Source organism: Benincasa hispida, chromosome 4 (genome assembly GCF_027475165.1).
Source record: "Benincasa hispida cultivar pf3 chromosome 4, pf3_genome.v1.1, whole genome shotgun sequence".
NCBI lineage: Eukaryota > Viridiplantae > Streptophyta > Magnoliopsida > Cucurbitales > Cucurbitaceae > Benincasa > Benincasa hispida.
In genome coordinates, this window is record NC_143481.1 from 51,726,905 (window position 1) to 51,750,684 (window position 23,780).

A 23,780-nucleotide genomic window follows, 5' to 3' on the forward strand; every position below is an offset into this window, starting at 1 on the left:
ATGTCTATATTTACAACTATCCTCAAATAAGAGAAAATTAATATATGTCCCTAAAATTTGAAATTGTATTCATGAAAACTCTAAATAAATTGTTGTATCAATTTAAATCCTAAAATTTCATAATTAAATCGGCTTAGTCACTATGTTAGTGATTTATAACTATTATTATATGCTTATGATTAACTCAAGATTGTTTTTCTCTCAAAATTCTCCTAAAGTGGAAAGAAAAATTATCGTTTATTTCTTCCCAAATGGGTAAAGAAAATAAAAGAAGGCGAGAAAATAGAAAAGACCACTCATACTAATTAAAAACTACTATCCATTTAATGAGAACTTTTTATGTTTTCTTTTTTTTTTTTTATATAAAATTTTAATAAAGGAAGTATTATACTATTGTAAAGATTATACCTTAACGATTTCAAAACATAATTTTAATCGTGTTTAATTTTTTTTAGCACAATAGATTTAAATTAGCGATCAACTCATGAAAGTTTTTGGTTTTAATTGATACACTTATTAGTTTAGATTGAAGTATTAACTTAATCAATTCTAAAATTTCTCTAATTTACATTAATTCTTGCATCTAAATAAGTGTTATACATATTTGAAAGTTATTCATAAATAACTCAATATAATTATGGAAGGTAGGTAGATTTTTGAATCTCACATCCAACAATAATTATTAAGAGTTGCATTATAGCCACTCGTTAACTAATTTTTGCATAGGAAGGGACTTGTTAAATTATTTGAACCACCTTAGAGAATTATCGCGAACGTATATATAACGTTATCTTTATCCATTAGCTTAAGTTTTTGGATCAATGGTGATTTCACGCCTATATTTTTCTTATTTTCAATTTTTTGTGAACTTTCAACTTGACTCTCATCACTCAAAATTTGGTTGTCAAAATAGCAACTAATATATTAAGAAAAAGAAATCTAATATAACTCCATGAATAAGACAATAATTACCATCCTAAAGACTTTTATTTGATCCCGACATCACCAATAATTGGTAAAATGAAAAAAGAAAAAAAAATACAAGCAAAAAGTTCTTATCATCATTCCATACTCCCAAGAATAAAATAATTCTTGAAGAAAAAAATGTGTTTATATTAGTTCTATGTAATTTGAAAACTATCAATATAGCTTCTATCGTTTGAACTTGTTTCAATTTAGCTCTTACCTACGTTATATATATATTTATTTTTTATTTTTTTTTCTCCTCTATGCATACTCTCTCTTCCATGCATATTATCTCTCCCTCATGTATACTCTCCCTCCCATGCATATATTCTCTCCCCAATAATATATTTCATATATTATATCCCCATAATTCACACTAATTTCTTCCTCTTCCCTCTCTTTTCTCCTTCCCCCTCCCTCTCTTTTCTCCTTCCGACGGTGTGAGTTGTAGGCGGTAGACGACGACATGGGACGAATTGATGGCTCAGCTCGAGATGATACAAACATCTTGGGACGAATCGATGGCATGGACGGCAGACGACACGACGGGACGAGCAAATCCGATTGACGACGATGGGGAGTGAGATCCGTGGTGGCCATGACTGAAGAAGAAGAGATGAAGATGGAGGGTTATCTATTATAAACCCCCATATGAAGATGATCTTTTATTTTTTCCTATTTTTTTTATTTATACTGTGATATATATGTACTTTTTTTTTTAGCTTTTGTAGGAAATTTAATATATACTGTGGTATATATATTCGTTTATTTGATATGAACGAGTGTTTTTTTTTAAACTTATGGTATTATGATATATATACTGTGGTGTAAATAAAATTTATGAAGATTTACATACTGTGCTATATTTCATATATTGGTTTATACTGTGATTTATGTCCAGCATTGAGTCAATCTTTAATTTATAAACTATAGTATATTTCATATATTGGTTAGAATATTTTCAAATATCTAACAAAAATATTCTAAGGTATATTTAAAATAATCATGAATCTGTCAAAATGTTTTAAGGTATATTTAAAATAACCATTAATTCGTAAAAAAAAACCCAATAAATTGATATGTGAAAATCAACGTAAATAGAAAATAAAATTTCATTAAATGCATTTTTGTCCAAATTGAAAAGTAGAAAAAAATTAAAATAAATTTATTTTCTCTCTCCAATTGATAAATGAGAAAAATTATATTAAATGCATTTTCTCTCTCTAATTAATAAATGAGAAAAACTATATTAAATGCATTTTCTCTTTTTGTAATAAATGTATTTTCTCTCTTCATCATTAAAGTAGCTCCAAAAATATGAAAAATAATATATAAAACGAATATAAATAAATATAAAAAGGGTAAAACTGTCCAAAAATAATACTAAAGACCTTTTTGAAAAAAAAAATCAAATTTAAAGAAATTTATGAAAATATATGGTCAAACATAGACTTCTTAGGTAAAAATCCCTATTATAATTTAATTAGACCTGTACCTTTTTCTCTGACGATCAAACGGTAACGATAATGATAACCGTAATGCGAACAACAAAGAAGCTGTAATAGTAACAATAATGGTAGTCGTAATGGTAATTATGACGGTAATGGTAACGATAAGACGTAATTCTCATGTGTAATCGGATTAAGTACTTTTTATTCATCAATCAGATTGTGTTATTTTATTACAGATTTGAATATGGGACCTATGTATCGAATGTAGAACAAAGTAAACAAAAAGTAATCAAATAGGATCTATTTCTTTATTTTCATTGATCTATTACGTTTTAAACCTCACAAATTTCATCAAATTAATAATGTTATATCCACTTGAAAAATCCAACTATTTTCTTTTATTTTCTACCCTAGCCATAAATACACCCAATAACTAAAGACAAAATACCCCAATAGAAAATATTCACAAGAAAAAAAAGGGATGGATATTGTAAAAATAATTTGTGAAATTTGACTAACCCATAAGAACCATTTTAAAACTTTAAAAATCAGAGAAAAAAAAAATTAAATTCTGTCTAAATCCTGGAGAATAAATTAAAACTTTAAAAATAATAGAGATTAAATTAAAATTTTGTCCAAAATGATAGGAATCAAATTTATAATTTAATTAGAGGGTAAATATGGTTGTTTTGGTTTTCTTTGATTCTAATTTAAAATTATATCCTTGAAACACTCATATGTTTTTTTTTTCCATATTTTTTAGTCTATTAAACTTATTTATCTCCTTTTATATGAAAATATATATGTTCATTAAATCAATAGAAAATTAAAATTGCTCGTACAAGAATTGAATTGACATGATATGAGTAGGCAATCTAGAACGTCTGATGTAGATGAACAATAAGTTTTCAAAGTGTTTTATCATTTTGAAAGTCGAGTAAGATTTTCTGGAGATTATCAAAACCCTTAACAAAAATTGTTTGAATTTATTTAAGACGTCGAATATTGTTGAAAGTATTCTTTTCTCTGTTATTAGGTGGATATTATGAGATTTTCCTTCTGTAATAGGACTATAATAAGGTTGTTCATGCCTTTGCGACAACCGAAGTTTGACTTCCTTACAAGATTTTTTTGGAGGATCTCTTCTCTTTTTAGTAGGTGTCCTCTTACCTTGGTTGTATTTAATTTTTTCTGGTGTTTTAATATATTTTCTATTAAAAAAAAGGCATAATTTATTTAAATGTGATTATTAAGTAAATACAATCTAAGATGGGGATCAATATATAGTCGATCATTCCACTCCCATAATATGTTACTGATATATAAAAGAAAAAATTTTAGAAAAATAAATTATGAAATTAAAAAAAATATGTATAGTTTTTGATAATTAATTGAGTTGAATATATTTTAGGTTATTGAAATCAAAATGGTTGGTTTTAGATTCAGAAATCTAGACAAAGCCAGGTACTTGACAGAACAACCGATTCCCTCCTTGTGTGGTTTAATTAATATTTCTTTTCCATTATAAAAATGCCATCCAAAATTCTTCCTTTTTAATCAAAATTTTGAGATAGATTCTCTCTTCTTATTTATTTGTTTGTTTGTTATTTTTTGTTTATCTCCTCTCTAATTTCATTAAAAAAATAAATTAAAATATACTTAAATCACCCACACATTTAAATGAACATAATTAGAAATAAGAAAGCATACTTCAAATCTTAATCTCACCTAAAATGGGACTTGGTTAGATTAGATTCTTTCTAGATTTTTCAATTTAAAACTAAAAAAGAAAATCCAATTGATTCTTTTCAATTTAGTTTAAGATTTGAGAGATTTTCAAAAATAGAAAAATAAGGGAAACTAAGCAAAATTTAATCATTTTAAACTTCTATCAATTTCTATCACTAATAGATATTGTTAGACTATTATCAATTTCTATCAATGATGTATTTCTATTAGTTTTTATTACTGATAAATGCTAATAAAGTTTATCCGTGTCTATCAGGATTTTTTTTTTCTATTTTTTAAATAGTTTGACATTGTTTTTTTTCTATATGTGAAAATTTTCCTTTAAGATTTAAAGAATTTTAGAAATCCATCCTAATGAATCTTAAAAACTTTTTGGAGAAGAGGGATGATACTCTTTTTGACTCTAGGGTCATTTGATTTAAGGTTTTAATGTTTTGTAGTACGTTATCAAAATTTTAGGAAAACAAATTAGCTTTATATTTTATTTATAAAATTAAACACCTCTATAAAATTTTGATAGATCAATTGATAAATAAGAAATTCAATTTAAAGTTTTAAGTAAAATTAATTATTTAACTATCAAATAATAATAATAATAAAATTATTAAATACAAATATTTGTAAAATGAGTAATTTATGATCAAAGTTACTTGATTACATAATTTGATGAATTTATATAAATATGATATATTAATTAATAAAACAATCAAAATTAGTTTTAAAAAATAAATATAATATTTTGTGAAAAATAATGAATTAAAATTAATAAATGATAAACTAATTATAATTACTAAAAAAAATAATCTCATAAAATATTAATCATATTGATAATTAATTAACTACATATATAATTTATTAATGGTGCTTTATTGTTTATTATATAACCAATTAATTAATTTATGAATCTGGTGTAGTTTAATTCAAATATTATAATTTATTTTAATAATATAAAATAAAAGAACAAATTCATATATTAAAATATGAGAGAGAGTGAACATCAATAAAACTCACACTTTTGGATGGCTATCATCAATGTATTCTCATGCCTATAGTTTCAAAACTTGTATCAAACACTGGAATCTATTAAATATTGCATCCTTTGGTCCACACGGATTCTCTCTCTCCCTCAAAAACTCTCAAATTAACAACAAAAAGGCTAATTTTGTACTATATGCATCTCAAATTCAAATACCAATTTTTCTACAAAATTAAAAAAAAAACACTCTAAATATTACAAGATTCACTTCCTTGCTTGATATTCCTACTCTTCACACTTCAAATGTGATGAAAAAAAAAAAAAGAGAGAGAGACTTGGGATTCTTTTTCTTCAAAATTTCTTTTTTTTTTTTTTCTTTTTTTCAAATGGGTCCCTCAAAAAAGCCAAGAAGGAAAAAAAAAAAAAAAAAAAAAAACCTCAAAATGGTTCTCACCCTCATTTTGGTAGCAAAAACATCTTGGCAAATGGGATTTTTTTAAGGGGCTATTTAGCAAATGTAAGGGGCAAAAAGGAAAAAAAAAAATAAAATTTAAAGAAAAAAAATAGTAACTGCCATAGCTGGAAAAAGCTGGAAAACCTACTCCTGAATGAAGCTCTTCACAATCTTTACGCTTGGTTCCACCACCTGTTCCTCCCATATTTCTGACCGTTTCTCCGCCGCTTCCGCCGCTAGGACCGCCACAACCGCCGCCGTAGCGTCCACTCTCTTCAGGTCCCACCCGGCCTTTCTGAGCCGTCCGATCTTCCACAACTGCCTCTTCGTCAACTGCCACGTGTTCTCCTTTATTTTCCTTACTGCTTCTTCGTATGCGCTCGCCCGCAGCGGATCCCCCTCTCTGTAATCCCTCCCTTTCGGGTGATACCGCCGGAAAAACTCCTCGAATTCGGGCACTCCAATGGCTTTCCTCAGCCCGATTCGGGGCTCCGACTCGGCCATTTCCGGGTCGTAAAACTCCGCCAACTCCTCCACCATCCCACTCTCCAACATCTCATCCACCCGCTTCGACAAATACCGTTTCAGAACAGGAAACGACACGTCGACCCACAGAAAGCAGCACCGGTACCGAAACTCCGCCGAAATCCGATTCCGAGACCCACCAAAAACGTCCTGGGTAGCATCGAAATCGGCGGCAACGAGAGCGTGAATGAAGGAGTTGGAGCCGCCGACAACGAGGGGAAGGTTGCCTCGAGAGACAACGCCGGAGATGACGGAAGCGGCGTGGGAACGGAAAGCGGCAGGGGAAACCTCTCCGGCAAGAGGGTCGAAATCGCCAAGGAGATGGTGGGGAACGGCGCGGCGGTGGGAGAGGGGGAGCTTGTTAGTGGTGATGTCGAGGCCTCCGTAGAGCTGCATTTTGTCGGAATTGATGATCTCGGAAGGGAAACGGGCGGCGAGGTCGATGGAGAGGGAGGACTTGCCGGAGCCGGTGGCGCCAAGGAGGAGGAGGAGGGAATCGGAGGGGGCAGAGGAGAGGATAAGAGGGCATCGGCGGCGGCGGGAAAGAGGAAAAGAGTGGGAGAAGGGAAGGGAAAGTGTCATAGAATAGGAGAGAGAAGGAAGTGAATGATGAGGTAATGTTTTTTGCTGTGAAGAGACATAAACGGAACGGAGGAATATCAGTGGTTTCTTCCTTACCTGACGGTTACCCACACACAGAGAAACCAGAAAACAGAGCCACGACGAAGGTGGGGCGGAGCAGAGCAGAGGACTCACTTTCTTATTTTATATATAATCTCTCTCTTTACAAATTTATATCTCTAATACATCTCTCTAACTTTCAATTTTCTTTCATAAAAATTTCAACTTCCAACTTACAAATTTGTATCTATTATAAATTTTGGCTTACAAAGTAACTAAATATCATGATATAAATATAATATAAACAATAAACTATGTTAAGTTATTTAAAAATTTATTTATTAATTTAAATTTATTATTTTTATTTTTATTTTTATAATTTTTCAAAAATATCCTTCGAAATTGAAATTTTGTCGATATTTCCATCGAATTTTTCGTAAAATCAAGACATTGATATTTATATGGATATCAACATTTTAAACATTGGGTAAAACATCAATGAAACATTAACAAATAAACAACAAAAATGACACTAATGTATATATAATATAAATAATGGATTCGTTAAAGATCATAAAAAGTTTATCTAAAAATTTACGTTTTTTTATTATTTATTATTTTTTAATTTTTCTAGAAATATCAATATTTTTGTAAAATTAGAACCTTGATATTTCCAGTGACATGGATATTTTAAAGTTTGATAACAATTATCAATTGATCTTTTTGAAAACAAGCAGAATGAATTAAAAATTTATTGGATACAAAATGAAAAGTTTAAGAATTTATACTACAAGGTTTTCTACCTTTTACGACTGCGTCAATATAGCCCTCCAAATGCATCGGAAAAATCTATCCCGACACCACCACTGCGTCGAGACACATGTTGACAAAATTTCGTCGTTACACCTTTACCTGACGATAATTTCGTTCTATTAGGATATATCATACATTCTTGATGCAGGGATGCGTCAGTTAATCTATTTGTTTTTCCAACACTTGTGGTTCGTCGATAAGAAGTCTTTTAGTCGGGACAATTTTACGCATTAGGAAGTGATCAGACCTGACGAATGTGAGTCGGGACTAATACCTTTTCCCCACATCCAACTTGGCATCGGGATTGCCTATATTTCTTGTGCCATTTTAAATCTATTTCGACACAACATGCGTTGGGATATATATATTTTGCTAGTTTTGCGTCGGGATAATCCTTTTATTCTTTTAATTACTTAAAAATTCTTTTAATCGGGATAATTTATATATACAATTTTCTTTTTTCATCAAATAATGATAGTATTAACACAAATTAAATATAATAAAGGTTAATATATTCAAACAAAACATGGTTACAAAATTGTCATCCGATACTTAGTAAACTAGTCTCGTAAGTGTTATGTAATATAATTAAAAAAAACTTTCGAAGATGACAAAAAGAGAAAGAATTTAATAAATAGCTTTTCTTCTTGTCTAAATCATATTTTCAATTGAGCCTTCATTATATCTTTGCAACCAACTCGAAAGAAAAAGAACTAAATAAAATGAAAAACTTTCAACATAAACTAGAAAATGAGAAGAAAAAGAAGATCAAGACCTTTTTAGTCTTAAAAATCATTTGAAAATGTGTGAATCAAAGTGACTACATGACCCTTGAAGTCAAAAACTAGTCTTAAAAAAGCTTACAAAGTCTAGTCTACCTATCCCTCCCCAAAAATGCATTTAACAAATAATAATAATAATAATAAGGAAAGAAATAAATAAAGAAATAAATAAATAAAGAAAGAAAGGGGTTGTTCAATACTTACCCTAATAGTTATAAAAAATTATACTATCAACATTGAGATCAAAAGTTTCATAATCAATTTTCCAACTCACTAATTGTAATAATAATAAAAATAAATATTACTTATTTTCCATCATTTGATAACTAACACGGACAACTTCTTCTTATTTCTTTACTTTGTTTTTTGGTTGATGACAATTTGTCAAAATGAAAAGATAAGTAATATATATATATATATATGGAAAATTAAACCTCTTACATCAAGATTAATAATACAAGTTTTATATCGGTTCAACTATATTCATGTTAAATAAAGATAGTGAATTTTACATTTAAAAAATTTTATAATACAAATTTCTTATTTTTCTCACTCGCAATTAGTATTTTATATTTCTTTTATAATTGGTGTTTTTGTAGGTAACAAAAAAAAAAAAAAAAATACAATATAAGATTAGTGAAGGAGCTTTAAGTAATTAAGGCTTTCTCACGGAGTATAGTGGTAGCATTAAGAGGTCCTTTTTTCTCCTATATTCCAAATGTATCCTCCTTGATCAGTTGCACATCTAGCAAGTAAAAGTGTCTATTTTAACCAGGGTCACGCAAGGACCTTTTCCAAATAAGACACCCAATGAAGAAATGAGCGGGAAGAATTTTCTCTCCATTAATTAAACGAAGCGGGGATAAAGACAAACATTATATTCCACAGTCTGTCCTGATTAATTAATTATCCTCATCCCACTCCACCTATGAACATATATATCTCTACTGGTAACTTTATTTAGCAATTTCAATTGTATTTTTATATCTTGGTGTGCATAAAATCACGAGTTATATATATATAGAATATAAGTGAGTATTTTAGGGACATCTTCATCTATCCCCTTGAAGCATCCTAATTGTATAGCCAATGATGCTCTATTAACATTGAAATGTTATAAGTAATGTTGTTGCGTGTGTTGAATGTGTTTTATTTTAATACTTATTCACATTATACTTTTTTTTATATATAGTTAAGCATTATTTTATTCGAATATAGCATAATGTTTAAATAATTTTTCAATTTTTAAAATAAAAAAATAATAGTAACGAAGCACACATGCTATCGTTTTATTTTTTTTTTTATACTTCTAAATATATTTATTTCAATAAATAAAATATGTCAATTGTAACATGATGATCTATGTATACAAAATTTTCAAACATTTCTTATGTAAAAATTTTGCTCAATCTTTTTCATTTTTTTATGTTTTTTAAGGGTTGGTTTAGTTTAGAGTTCTAAGATTTAATAGATAGAATGTGTTAATACCAAAAAATAAATCAACCATAAAATTAAATTATAGGAGAAAATAGTCCAAGTGTTCCCTGCAAGACAAAGAAATTGAATGTAACATCGATCTGGTATCAAGCCACACATACTCCAAAATTCAAGTGCTCCCTCTAGGCTTTACGTGTGTCCTCTTAGATGCCTCTATGTTCTTGGACTTTCTATCTCTTTAAACTCTTAATCTTGGTACATCAAAATAAATCTAGAATGTAATGTATAATTTTGACTTACCGAAATGATATTAGTGATAGGAACACACTTTGTATTTGAAAATAAATATAAAAATTAGAAACAAATTGTTAATCAAAACTCTCTAATTTTTCTTCTTTACATTTCGATAACAAAATAAATATATATTACTTTATAGATGCAAAAAAAATAATATTGTTCTTTCCATACCTTCTAAACATATTAAATCAAGAAATTAAACATTTCAATTTGCAATATGGTAATCAAATAATAAAATTTTCTTTCATATTTTAATATAATTAAATATTTCATCTTTATTACATGTATTCAAGTCAAGGATAAAAAAGATTTTAGTGCACTCCCACACTCCCTCACTCCATCTACTTATATCCGCTTATACAAATTAATGTAAATAAACAAACATTAAAATTTAATTGCTTAAATAAAACATGTATATGTCTTTTTTACACATTTTTATTTCTTTGAGAAGAGTCATTTTTACACATTTCAAACATATATTTACCTAATATAATATATCATTTGTGATATGTGAAATTCAATGCATGTATACCTTGTTTCAATTTTATTTTCTTCATTTACCTTTTTTTTTTTTTTTGACAGTTATATAATTTCAAACTTTTAAAATTCTACATGTTAGAATATAATAATTTTGATTTATTAAAGTGGCATATCGATAGGAGAAGAAATTATACTTGAGAAATTATGTAATTATGTGATACCCTCATCTCCTTCAATTATTATGATTATTATTTTTTGTCTTTTATATAATATTGAATATTACCCATATTGCCATAACGTTAAAAAAACATGTTGTGAGTATAATTTGAAGAAAATTATAGGGAAATTTTAAAAAATAAAAAAATAAAGAAAACTATTTATACAAGATAAAAAAATTTAATCTTATTTGATAAAGGCTGATAAAAGTCTATCAGTATCTATCAGTGATGGAAACTGATAAAAATCTATTATTGATACTATCAGTGATAGTGACTGATACAAGTCTATCACTGATAGACGTTGATAGAAGTATATCAATGTCTATTAGTAATAAAAACTGATAGAAGTCTATCATTGATAGATGCTGATAGAAGTTTATTGATGTCTATCAGTGATAGAAACTGATAGAAGTATATCATTGATACTATTAGGGGTGTGCATCGGTCGGTCGTTGTTGGTTTTGGGAGAAAACCGACACCGAAAATTGACCAAAAAGTCCGTGAAATCCAACCGATGGTCGGGTGGTTCCGTCGGTCTTTTTTTTTTTTTTTTTTTTTTTTTTTTTTTTGCAAACAAAGCCAAAGTGAATGAAAATGAAAGATAAATTGATGAAATATTATTGTTAAGTAAACATAATTTGAAACTTTTTTTTTAAAATTTAAATCAATCATTTTTTAATGAAAAATTTAAATCAATCATGTAGTGGGATTGAAATTTAGGCAATATAAAAAAGAAAATAACAAATCAATGCTAAGACAATAGACTTGAGCTTGGGTGGAGGGTGTAGGCTTACTTTTATACTTATTTTAAAAAAAAAAATAGAAAAAAATAATATTTATATATATCAATCGATCAGTCGTTTTTTCAAAGTTTTTATATGAAAATTAAAAACCAACCAACCGACCTTAATTTGATTGATTTTGATCGGTCAAATCGGTTCTCAATGCCTTTATGCTCACCCTTAGATACTATAGTAATAGAAATTGATATGTCTATTACTGATAGACACAGATGCTGACAGAAATATATCAGTATCTATCGGTGTGTTTTTACTATTTCTGTAAATAGTTTGACATTTTTTCTATCTGTAAAAATTTTATAAAATTTTATGTATATTATTAAAAACTAAATGAAATGTAATTGTTAATTGCATTTAAGTAGATATATTGGTTAATTTATTTTTTACACAAAATATTTAATTTAGAGTTTCTAGAAACATTAAAATTTATATACGATTAGAATTTAGATTTTTTAAACGATAATTGCAATTGATAGCACTTTTAAGAATAATAGCAAAGTACATAACATCATTAAAAAAAATTGCAAAAATAGACAAGTCTATCAGCGATAGATTCTATCTTTGATAGACTTTTACCAGTGATATGGTCTATCATTGATAGACTCCTACCAATAATATGGTCTATTACTGGTAGACTATTTAAATTTGTTTATATTTACAATTTCTTTTTACATTACGTTATATTTGTTAATACTTTGGATCTAATGTCTATATTTGTAACTATCTTTTATTTAAATTTAAGTTTTAGATTTTTGATATTGACACTTATTATTTACAACTTTTAATTTATATTTTATACATCATTGGAGTTAAAAATGTCAACTTAATTAGGTAAAATCATGGACATTTTTTAATTCTTAAAATTTGGTATGACCACAAAGTATAGGTTAGTTGTTTAATATTAACAAAAATTATAGACACAGATGTTGATAGAAATCTATTTATATCTATCAGTGTGATTTTGCTATTTCTGTAAATAGTTTGACATTTTTTTTTATCTGTAAAAATTTTTCAAAATTTTATGTATATTATTAAAAGCTAAATGAAATGTGATTGTTAATTGCATTTAAATAGATCTATCGATTAATTTATTTTTTACACAAAATTTTTATTTTAGAGCTTGTAGAATCATTAAAATTTATATACGATTAGAATTTAGATTTTTTAAATTTAAGTTTTAGGTTACAACTTTTAATTTATATTTTATACATTCGTCGGAGCTATAAATGTCAACTTAATTAGGTAAAATCATGGACAGCTTTTAATTCTTAAAATTTGATATGATCACAAAGTATAGGTTAGTTGTCTAATATTTACAAAAACTCAAGTTAACTCATTGAATTGAAAAACTCTATTCATAAATTAAACTTTAGGATGGTTAAAAAACTATGAAAGAAATTCAGTGATATGAATAGATGAGTATTTATTTTAGAACAATTTAAATTAATAAATATAACTAATAATTCCTCATTTAGAACTTTTATTTGGTTTCTAAGGCAAATAATTCTAAAATTTGATTTCTTAAACTACTTTTGGTTTTTAGTTTATATGTAATGCCGCGGGCCCAGGATTTGGAATCCGGATTCGATAACTAATGACCCCAACATTCTCCTACGACCTGGCTACATCATCATTACTTGTCTTGAATGCTTCTAGAAGTGAAAGTTGTCACCACAAACCAACACTAGTCCTTTTAGCAAGCTCTTTCCTCACCCAACATAGATTTGACCCAAGCTAAGCACGCTTAACTATATAGTTTGATTGAGCCTTCTGAAAAGGAAGGTACATCTAGTTGATATACCTAGTAACTTTCTATTCTTTTAAACTTTTCTCAACTATATGTTCATGTGTTAGGATCCCTCTCATTATCTCAATTTATTTATGTCCCGCTAAACTCAGGGTGTTACATTATATACTTTTTTATTATGTTTTTTTTTAATATATATATATATATATATATATATATATTTACGTGTGTTTTTTTTATAATCTTCTCTTAGTTATTATTATTTATCTATCTATTTATTTAGATTATCCACATCATCCTATTAATTTTACACAGTAGTTTAAACCAAAATATCTTTTTTTCTATTATTTTTAAATTTTGCGATAATCCATTGAGCTACCAAGGGGACCTTATGAACCTGTAGCTTAAAGCTCCAACAATATGTGAATAACTGATTAAGTTTTTTAATCACATTATCCACCATCCATTAACTGTCGGGCACTCCACTAAAGATCGAAGCTGCATTCTTCTCACTACATATATATTTATGTGTCCATTGGATATAACCAATCAGTAGTACGATGACCCTTCACAAATTGCTCGTAAGTATAGTTGGTCCAAATTACCGTTTTCCCCCTATAGTTACATCTAACTCCTTAAGTACCACTGATCCCTCTAATGAACAATAGATCATAGCCCCACTATGACTAAATCCCTCTTGGACTAAGAGAGGGTGTCGTGCTACATTGTTCAAGACCCGAAATCAGCCATTTAGGGAGTAATTTATCTACTTACCTCTGCTTTGGGGAAGGAGTGAATTCCATCTTGTGTAGCTGAGTTTCCAACTCCTCAATCAGACGAATCCCCAAAATGGTAGGCTTGTTGAGTCGGCGATCTGGCTACTTTCACCTACGCAAATCAAAGGACCGCCCTCATAGGCAAGAGCTCATAACCCACTCGGGATTAAGGTCATGTTACCTATGGTCATCCTAGTGAAATGAAAGTCTCAATTATGAACGGCGTTATATAATGAGACTAAATATTTCATAATCCGGTCTTATACAAACTCCTTTGTATAGAATTGATACTGGGGTATGCCCTAGTTTATTGTATATTGTACACTTTTATATTGTATTGTACTTTAGTCTCCCGAGTCATTAGGACAAGTGGGAGATTGTTGGGATTGGTGTCTTAATTCTCCCAGAGTCTCGTTGTTTTGTAAAGATACACATTGTTTAATGAATAAAATAAGTGTTATTTAATTCTGGCATTTACTCATATCCAATAAACAAAGCTCCTTGATTATCTTATGTGAAATTAAGCATGTATATGTGATATACAAGTGGATCATGTCTTAAGTGATAATCTAAATAGATATGTAGTATCAGGATTAAGGTGGGATACCTGATCTTGGTGACACTATGTATACGACCGCTTTATAACATATTTACCTTTTTGGGGACTTGTCTGATTTGGGAGCTGGAAACTCAATCCACAAGATAGAATTCACTTCTTTCCCGAAGCAGGAATAAGTAGAGAGATTGCTCCCTTAAGGGCTGATTCCAGGGTTTGAACATAGTGGTCACAGCTTCTCTTTGGAAGAGAAGACTCAGTCATAGTAAACTATGATTTATGTTCATTAGAGGGATCAGTGGTACTTAAGGAGTTAGATGTAACTATAGGGGCATAACGGTTATTGGCCCCACTGTACTTACGAGCGATCTGTGAAGGGTTGTCGCACTGCTGATTGGTTAAGATGGATACATAATATACCTGTGGTAAGGAGAGTTCAGCTGTCGGTCTTTAGTAGAGTGCCTGGCAGTTAACGGATGGTGGATCTCGTGACTAAAGAGTTTAGTAAGTTATTCACGCACCGTTGGAGCTTCGAGCTACAGGTACATAAGGTCCCCTTGGTAGCTCAATGGATTCAGTTGAGGATCAGTTCTTGGTGTTGATTTGAAATGTTCAAATTGACAAAAGGTATTTTGATTATATATGATATAATCGGTATGATGTATGAGATACATCTAGTGGAGGATTGATGTAAATGAGATTTACATTAAGTACCATGAAATAGAAAAAGAACTATGGTTTATATGTTTCATGAGATGAAATATTAAAACTATAGGTTATAAATATAGTATGATAAGTTGGTTATCATTTATATTTATAATAATATTAATTATTGGATAATTAATTCTTTTTCTCTAATAACCAATTGAGTGGGAGGTTATTGGTGGTTCATGGTAACCGTGAGTTAAAAGGAAAATTGTTTTTCTAATTTTAGTAAGTTTTGTTGAAAAAATGCTTTGAGATTTCTCTCTCGGAAAAAAGAAACTCACAGAAGCTTGTCAAGTATACAGATTTACTAAGTGACAGATTGAGCGAGGTAAACGATCGTGTAGTGTTTTGTAGGCGACAAACACTGAGCTAAATGATCACTTAGCTTTTTCTAGACGATCACTTAGCTTTAGCTAAATGATTGGGCATCCACCTATGCGATAGGTTTCTTTCTTCTCCCACTTGCCCGATTGTGTACACGATTGTTCAATCCTCCTTCGTTTTTCTCATACCAAGTCCAAACAGAGCCCACCCTTTGGATTCTCACACTGAGAATACCAAGGTAACCTTTTTGGTGGTATCATACTCAACTCGACACCATTGAGGTTTTGTGGAGGTCGTTCCTGTTGCTAGGGAGTTCGTGACCGAGGCGATCACTGAGACGAGCACGAAGTGTTCATGCAGTGTTGCAGTCTGTTGTTTGAGCGTTCGTGAGCAAAGAGCATGGAGACGAGTCGACAAACATGTGTAGCGTTTATCCTTGTTCATTTGTATTTTCATGCTGTAATTTATGGAACGATTGCATAACTGTATGTTTTGTGTACGATTATAATTTGTAATGTTCATTCATGTAATTTGTAATTGGTATCAGAGCCAGGTTGTTATGATACTTCAAATTAAAACTCTGTTTTGAACTTCATTTTACAGTTGCGGTGGGTTTCTGCATTTGTGATTAATCGTTTTCTGCATTTGTGGTTGAATTGATGAATGTTTCGGGTTTAATTGCTTTTTATTAAAGCTTTCTGGTATTACAAAGTGTTAATTGTAAGGGCCCCTATGTTTTTGGGCATAATTAACTTTGCAATTGAGTCTGTAATTCAAAAAGTTTGAGTTAGTCGAGTCGTTCGTGAGGAAGCTATGAAGCATGGAGATGCGGTTCTCAATGAAGAAGAAGACCAAGCATTGGTTGTATCATGTAGCCTCAGGTAAACGATCTTTGGGATTTAACTAAGTGATCGTTTAGATTTTTTTAGACGACCGTGTAGTATTTTCTAAACGATCGTTCAGCTAATGTTAAGCGATGGGATAAATTGTTTACTTTTTTGTGTAGCGTTGGTTGCGCGATCGCGTAGGCGTTGGAGGTAGACGACTATAGTGGGAGCATGTGATGCTCATTGTTTAGTAAAAGGCGCGCACTAGATGATCGTGTAGTTAGGAAGCTTCATCGTTTAGTTACTACTTACACGATCGTGTGTATGTGATTCGGAGCGCTAGCTAAGCGACCGCTTAGGTGATGGTGCTTCACGACATTGTAGTCGTTTAGATGATCGCGAAAGGTAGGCATTGTACGGAGCGGGCTAAGCGATCGTGTACTTCAGGCTTCATCGCTTTGCAAAAGGTACGCGATCGTGTAGTAATAGCTAAACGATCGTTTAGATTTTTCTAAGCGGTCATGTTGTAGTTGCTAAACGATCGTTTAGCTTAGGGAGCCCTGGTAAGCAATAGAGCAAAGCATTTGTTTTATTATGTAGACGATCGCGGGGTGTTTAGTACACGATGGTTGGAGACGTGATGCTTTTCTCGAGTGGTTTAAGACCCGGTTTGCCTGTTTGAACCGAAGACTCCTTATCTTTGTAGTAGTTAGCTTTCTTTTTATGTTTTTAAGGCAATTTCACTCGGTTCATCAACATTGTTTTTATTATGCATGTGATGTATGGTGTATATGTCAAAGTGTTTGACATATAGTTCAAAACTCACCTTAGGTTGTGCAATTATTCATGCATCATGTATTATAAATGTTATAATCGAGCATGAAGAAATTACTTGAAAGCATGTGCATGCATCATGAAATATAAGAGTTATATTTTGGATGCAGTGAGCATTATCATGCATCATCCTTTTATTATAAGTGTTATAGTCTAAGGGTGAATGGAAGCATGTTTTACTTGTTTCATTGCTGTTTTGTATAATCGTTATATAAAAGAAGTAACAATGAATGGACAATGCATTAAGCATGACACTTAGGCTGTTTATAAGCATTATGAATGCCTTGCATGTAGCTTAGCATTGTGGTGGTTGTTTCTGTTTATAAGTGTTATAAAGGAAATTAGACCTAAAATCAATAAGAAAGAGTTGCATGCGGACTTAGGCTAAACTCAAGTTTTTTAAAAGGGTTTTAAAATTGGATTAAGATAAACCTAAGTTAAAATGGTGCTAAAGAGTTTAGTAACCTAGATTAATCTTTTAAAATTGGTTTAATAGGATTAAATTGTTTGGAATAAAAGATTCAATTTGTTGTAAACCTACCTAAAAAGGATCTTTTGTCTAAGGTGGATTCTAGCTAGGCTAAGGTTCTTAAGTTGATAAAAACGTAACACCTCTACCTGGGAACTTACCTGGAAAAATGAATTAGATATATTTTCAACAAGCATACGACGTTTTGGTCAAAGAATCCGTTAAAGAGTTTAATGGATGATGATAAAAAATTGTTTCACTATCCAAGGTAAAAGTTACTATTGGGTAAACCTAAAAGTCACTTAGTTAAAATCCTTAGCCATGTTTTTTCTAAGTAAGCTAAACCCTAGGTTATAAAATACTCAGTGGGAGGAAGAGGCGTATCAGAAATGTTTATGATTCCACTCACGTTTCTCCCTGTATGTTCACACCGTGAGATTCATGCTTAGCCTCATGGTGCCCTGGGAGTATCCCCCTTCAGATGGTGTTTGCATGAGTCAATATCAAGGTGAATGGAGAGAGTGTTTATAGTAAGAGGGTGAACGGTATGTGTCAACACATCCTTTGGTCTCTGTCATTGGTTCACACCGTGAGATCATTCTATACTCCCTCGTGTCGCCTTTGTGCGTCACCCTTTGGATGAGTTTTGTACAGTTGGTCAATATCAAGGTGAACTCCAGAAATGGATAGGGTCGCTTTAGGTTTTGCCCCAATCGGATTTTTTCCCTTCGAATTGGCCTTTTAGGACGGACCTCTAAGGCCTAAAATGGTGGGTCACACTTATAGGTGATTGTTAAGCAAGTTAATGATCTCTTGGCCAAATCAATGATGGCTAGTCGTTATAGGAACAAGAATTGTTCTGGTATTAATGACTGGTTGAGAACTTTTCAATTCAGAGGAGGGATAACTGACCTCCCTTCGATGGCTTTTGTCCTAAACCTTTGAAGCGTCATTGCGAAACTAGATGTCACACGGGGTTCATGTTAGTTTTGCTAAAATCTTATTGGATGTTGTTTTGTTTTACAATGGGTATTTGCTTAAAACCTAATGTAGGTCAATGTGTTTTTCTTTTCAGTAACTTGTTAGTATTTCCGTTTAAGCTTTTAATATGATCGATTACTTTTAGTGGAAAGAATCATGTGAAACGAATTTCGTGGCAAACGACCTCGACAGAAGATCGGGAAGAGTTTCCACCTCAACCGAAACAGCGATCTCAGGATTGCTTCGATTCCTTGACGCTATGTGGGAGAACTCAACCAAGCAATCGGTGGTTCATCAAAAGATTCCATTTTTGAGAGAAAGCAAGGAGAGTGGTGTGTGAGGTTGTCGTGTGTCCGGGTGTAGTTCCCACTACTCTCCAAAAGAAGAGACAAGACAGTAAATATGATTTATTGGTCTTGGAGACGTGTCTTGGTAGAGAATGATGATTGTGCCTGGATCCTTGATTCGGGTGCTACCAATCATGTTAGCTCCTCTTACCAAGGATTCAGTTCCTGGAAAACATTGCCACAGGGAGAGATGACTCTTCGAGTCAGTACTAGTGAGGTTGTTTCGGCTATTGCTATAGGCATGCTGAAGTTATTTGTTGACATGAAACATTATCTGTTACTGGATAATATTTTTGTAGTTCCTCATATTAAGAGGAACTTAATCTCGGTTTCTTGTCTTATTGAACAAGGCTATATTGTCTCCTTTTCTGAGAATAAAATGTTTATTTTCAAGAATGGAATGGAGATTGCTTATGGTTCAATGGAAAATAACTTATATGTACTAAGACCATTAGTCATAAAAGCCTTGTTTAATGCTGAAATGTTTAGTATGGTAATAACAACTAAAAGACCAAAGGTTTCTCCTAAGGAAAACACCCATCTTTGGCATTTGAGGTTAGGTCACATCAACTTCAATCAGATTGAGAAGTTGATGAAAATGGACTTCTAAAGAGTTTAGAAGAAAACTCCTTGCTGGTATGTGAATCATGCCTCAAAGGAAAAATAACCAAACGACCTTTTACTGGAAAAGTTTATAGAGCCAAGGAAGCCTTGGAGCTTGTACATTCAGACTTCTGTGGTCCGATGAATGTTAGAGCTCGAGGTGAGTATGAATATTTAATCTCTTTCATAGATGATTATTCAAGGTTTGGGTATCTTTTCCTAATGCAACGTAAGTCTAAAGCCCTTGACAAGTTCAAGGAGTATAAGGCTGAAGTTGAAAACTTGTTAGGTAAAAAGATAAAAACACTACGATCTGATCGTAGTGGAGAGTATATGGATCTCCAATTCCAGAACTATATGATAGAACATGGGATGGCGTCCCAACTCTCGACCCCAGGTACACCTCAGCAGAATGGTGTATCTGAAAGGAGAAACATAAACTTTTGGACATGGTTCGGTCTATGATGAGTTATGCTCATCTTCTAGACTCGTTTTAGGGTTATACAGTACAGACTGCATGTTATATCTTGAACAATGTTCCCTTGAAAAGTGTTTCTGAAACACCTTTTGAGTTATGGAGAGTCCGTAAAGTTATTTTGCGCCACTTCAGGATTGGGGGCTGTCCGACACATGTACTAGTGACTAACCCAAAGAAGTTGGAACCGTGTTCGAAGGTTTGCCTCTTTGTAGACTACCCCAAGTAAACGAAAGGTGGATACTTCTATGATTCGAGTGAGAACAAAGTGTTTGCCTTTGAAAATGCTATCTTCTTGGAAGAAGACCACATGAGGGATCATAAGCCACGGAGTAAGCTCGTTTTATGTGAGATCTTAAGTGTGACTGAGACTGCTGAGGGTTTAACAAGAGTTGTTGAACAGATCGACAGATCAACAAGAGTTGTTGAGGTCGAAACATCTAGTTAACCAGGTCAAGAGTTGAGCCTGCCTCGACGTAGTGAGGGGGTTATGAACCCACCGGATCGCTACATGGGTTTGATTAAAGCCCAAAACGGCATTACGAATGATGAGGTTGAGGATCTGTTGTCTTTTAAGAAAGCAATGGAGGATGTTGACAAAGATGAATGGGTTAAATCCATGAACCAGAAAATGGAGTCTATGTACTTCAATAACGTCCGAGAGCTTGTTGATCCACCTGGTGGGGTAAGACCTATTGGGTGTAAGTGGATCTTTAGTGAAAGAGAGGTGTAGATGGAAAGGTGCAAACCTTTAAGGCTAGACTCGTGGCACAGGGTTATACCCAGGTTGAGGGAGTTGACTATGAGGAAACTTTCTCATCTGTTGTCATGCATAAGTCTATCAGGATATCTTCTGTCCATAGCCACATTTTATGATTATGAAATATGGAAAATGGATATCAAGACTGCCTTTCTTAATGGTAATCGTGAGGAGACCATCTATATAACCCAATCAGAGGGGTTCATAGTTCCATATCAAGAGCAAAGAGTTTGCAAGCTTAATAGGTCCATTTATAGGCTGAAACAAGCATCTAGATCTTGGAACATTAGATTTGACACTGCTGCCAAGTCGTTTGGCTTTGATCAGAACGTTGATAAGCCTTTTGTTTACAAGAAGATCATTAATAGCTTAGTAGCTTTCCTGGTATTGTATGTAGATGATATCCTACTCATTGGGAATGATGTAGGGTATCTGACTGACATTAAGAGTTCGTTAGCTGCCTAGTTTCAAATGAAAGATTTGGGTGAGGCACAGTATGTTCTAGGGATCCAGATCATTCGGGATCGCAAGAACAAACGGTTAGCCCTATCTCAGGTATCGTACATTGATCAAATGTTGATCAGGTACATGATGCAGGATTCCGAGAGGAGTTTGTTACCCTTCAGGCATGGAATCATTTTGTCTAAGGATCAATGTCCTAAGACACCTTAAGAGGTTGAGAAGTTGAGACAGATTTCCTATGCCTCTGTTGTAGGAAGCTTGATGTATGCAATATTGTGTACTGATAACGGGCATAAATGCACATTATCATAGTGCTAAGTGCTTAAACAATGTTGGATTGCGTTGATGAAATATGTTAATTTGTGTCCATTGAGCATCAATTTCATAATCTTGCGGTCGCATGCATTCATCGCATTAGAATAGTTGATTTTTGTATTTTTATGCAAAATATGCGATGATGCAATGAAAGAATTGCGATCAAAGAAAATCATTGGTCGAGCGCAACTTTACCGCAAGGCTTTGCGATGATTGTGTTTGCAAACATTCGTCCGAGAAGGATCGCCGCAATTTGGTCAGCATAACATGGTGGGCGCATCTGGGTGAAAGGCTAATTAATCGCGATGAGACAAAAAGCTAATGACAGTCGAATCCGAATTAAGTTGACAGCCGATAACGATCACAAAGTACATTCATCTTTTCGGTGACAAATATTCGGTGCATCAGTCAAGAATTAAAGCCGTCCCATCTGTACAATCATGAGAGAGTAGCAACCGATCACCTTGAATGTCTATAAATACCAGACGCAACCTTCAGAGAAGGGGTTCACCATTCTTTAGTTCGAAATTCATACGTTCGTACGTCTTTGTTCATAGTTGTCTTTTACTTTAAGGCAGACGCGAGGGAGGAGGTTGTGCTGGAAGATCGTTCCAGTAAGCTTGGAGAGCGCCAGAAGCTCCAAGGATAGAGAGATGGCCGACACCTACGGAAGCAGGAACATCTTTAGAACCGAATAGAGATTGCAGTGTTAAAGCCTCGGTCAGCAAGGAATTACTACCAGGCTCTCTACTTTTAAGTTCCATTGTTATTTTGTACTCAAACTCATTTATAAAAATGGAATTTCCTTCTCTATATCTTTTCACTCTCTGTTATTTACGCATGAGTAGCTAAACCAGTTGAATGGGTTGAGAAGCATTTACCTAGCACAACTAGGGAATCTTCATACTTTACGATTATCTTGTATTATGTATGCTTCATTCATCCTTTAGAGATACTAGGGAGGGTAGTCTAAGGACAGGATCTAGACTTGGGAAGGTCAGGTTAGAATCTAGGCTCGGAAGAGCCAGGTTAGAATGCATAATCAAGAGATAGAAGCTTAGGAATGAGCACTATTTGTTATCAACGCATCACATGCATTCTAGAAATAGGATATGATTGTATGCGGTCACCTTGCTTTTATGCATTTTGCATCATCGCATAGGACAAGAGTAGAGACTTAGGGTTAAGCTCTATTGACACTTTTTCATTCAACACATGCGTCATAGACTTAGGAGCATCGCTTTTGCATTGGAAAATGACTTGTTGTGCATGGTTGTAACATGATCGCATAGTCTGACGCATTCTCAAGTAACGTTAGCTAAAGATCTTCTCAACCCGTTCATCGCATACTCATTGCATCTATCACACAACTAACTTTTCTCAAATCCACCGCATTTTTTTATTTTCTCATTAACGCAATCAACAACAAACCAACAATTTATTTATTTGGTTACTGCAACGTTTTCATAAAAATTACCAACGCATCTTGTTTTCACAAGTCCCTGTATTCTACCCTGGACTTACCAGGAAACTTAGTGACATTTACACTTGGATTCCGCTAAGGAAACTTGAGTGCACAATGCAATTTCATCAATGCATATCATCCACATTTCCACTTCATAAAATAAAGCATTATGTACCAGACTCGACATTTGCTATGCAGTAGGGATTGTCAATCGGTATCAGTCCAATCCAGGATTTGATCACTGGACGACGGTTAAGAAGAACCTCAATGGAGAATGAGGGACTACATGCTTGTGTATGGAGATAAGAATCTGATCCTTACAGAATACACAAACTATGACTTTCAGACCGATAGAGATTCTTGCAAATCGATATTGGGGTTAGTGTTCACTTTGAATGGAGGGGCTGTAGTATGGTGAAGAATCAAACAAGGATGCATCACTGACTCCACTATGGAAGCCGAATACGTAGCTGCTTGTGAAGCAGCTAAAGAGGTTGTTTAGCTGAGGAAGTTCCTTTCAGATTTGATAGTTGTTCCAAATATGGATTTTCCAATCACTCTT

At 32.5% G+C, this 23,780-nt stretch overlaps 1 protein-coding gene across 1 annotated transcript; it reads right to left on the bottom strand.

Annotated features, from left to right (window-relative positions):
- Nucleotides 1–5,486: 5,486 nt before the first annotated feature.
- Nucleotides 5,487–6,969, bottom strand: LOC120076582 (adenylate isopentenyltransferase-like). Its single transcript, XM_039030453.2, has one exon. It carries the CDS (start codon nucleotides 6,701–6,703, stop codon nucleotides 5,741–5,743), a length of 963 nt encoding a protein of 320 aa, XP_038886381.2. The 5' UTR covers nucleotides 6,704–6,969; the 3' UTR covers nucleotides 5,487–5,740.
- Nucleotides 6,970–23,780: the final 16,811 nt, after the last annotated feature.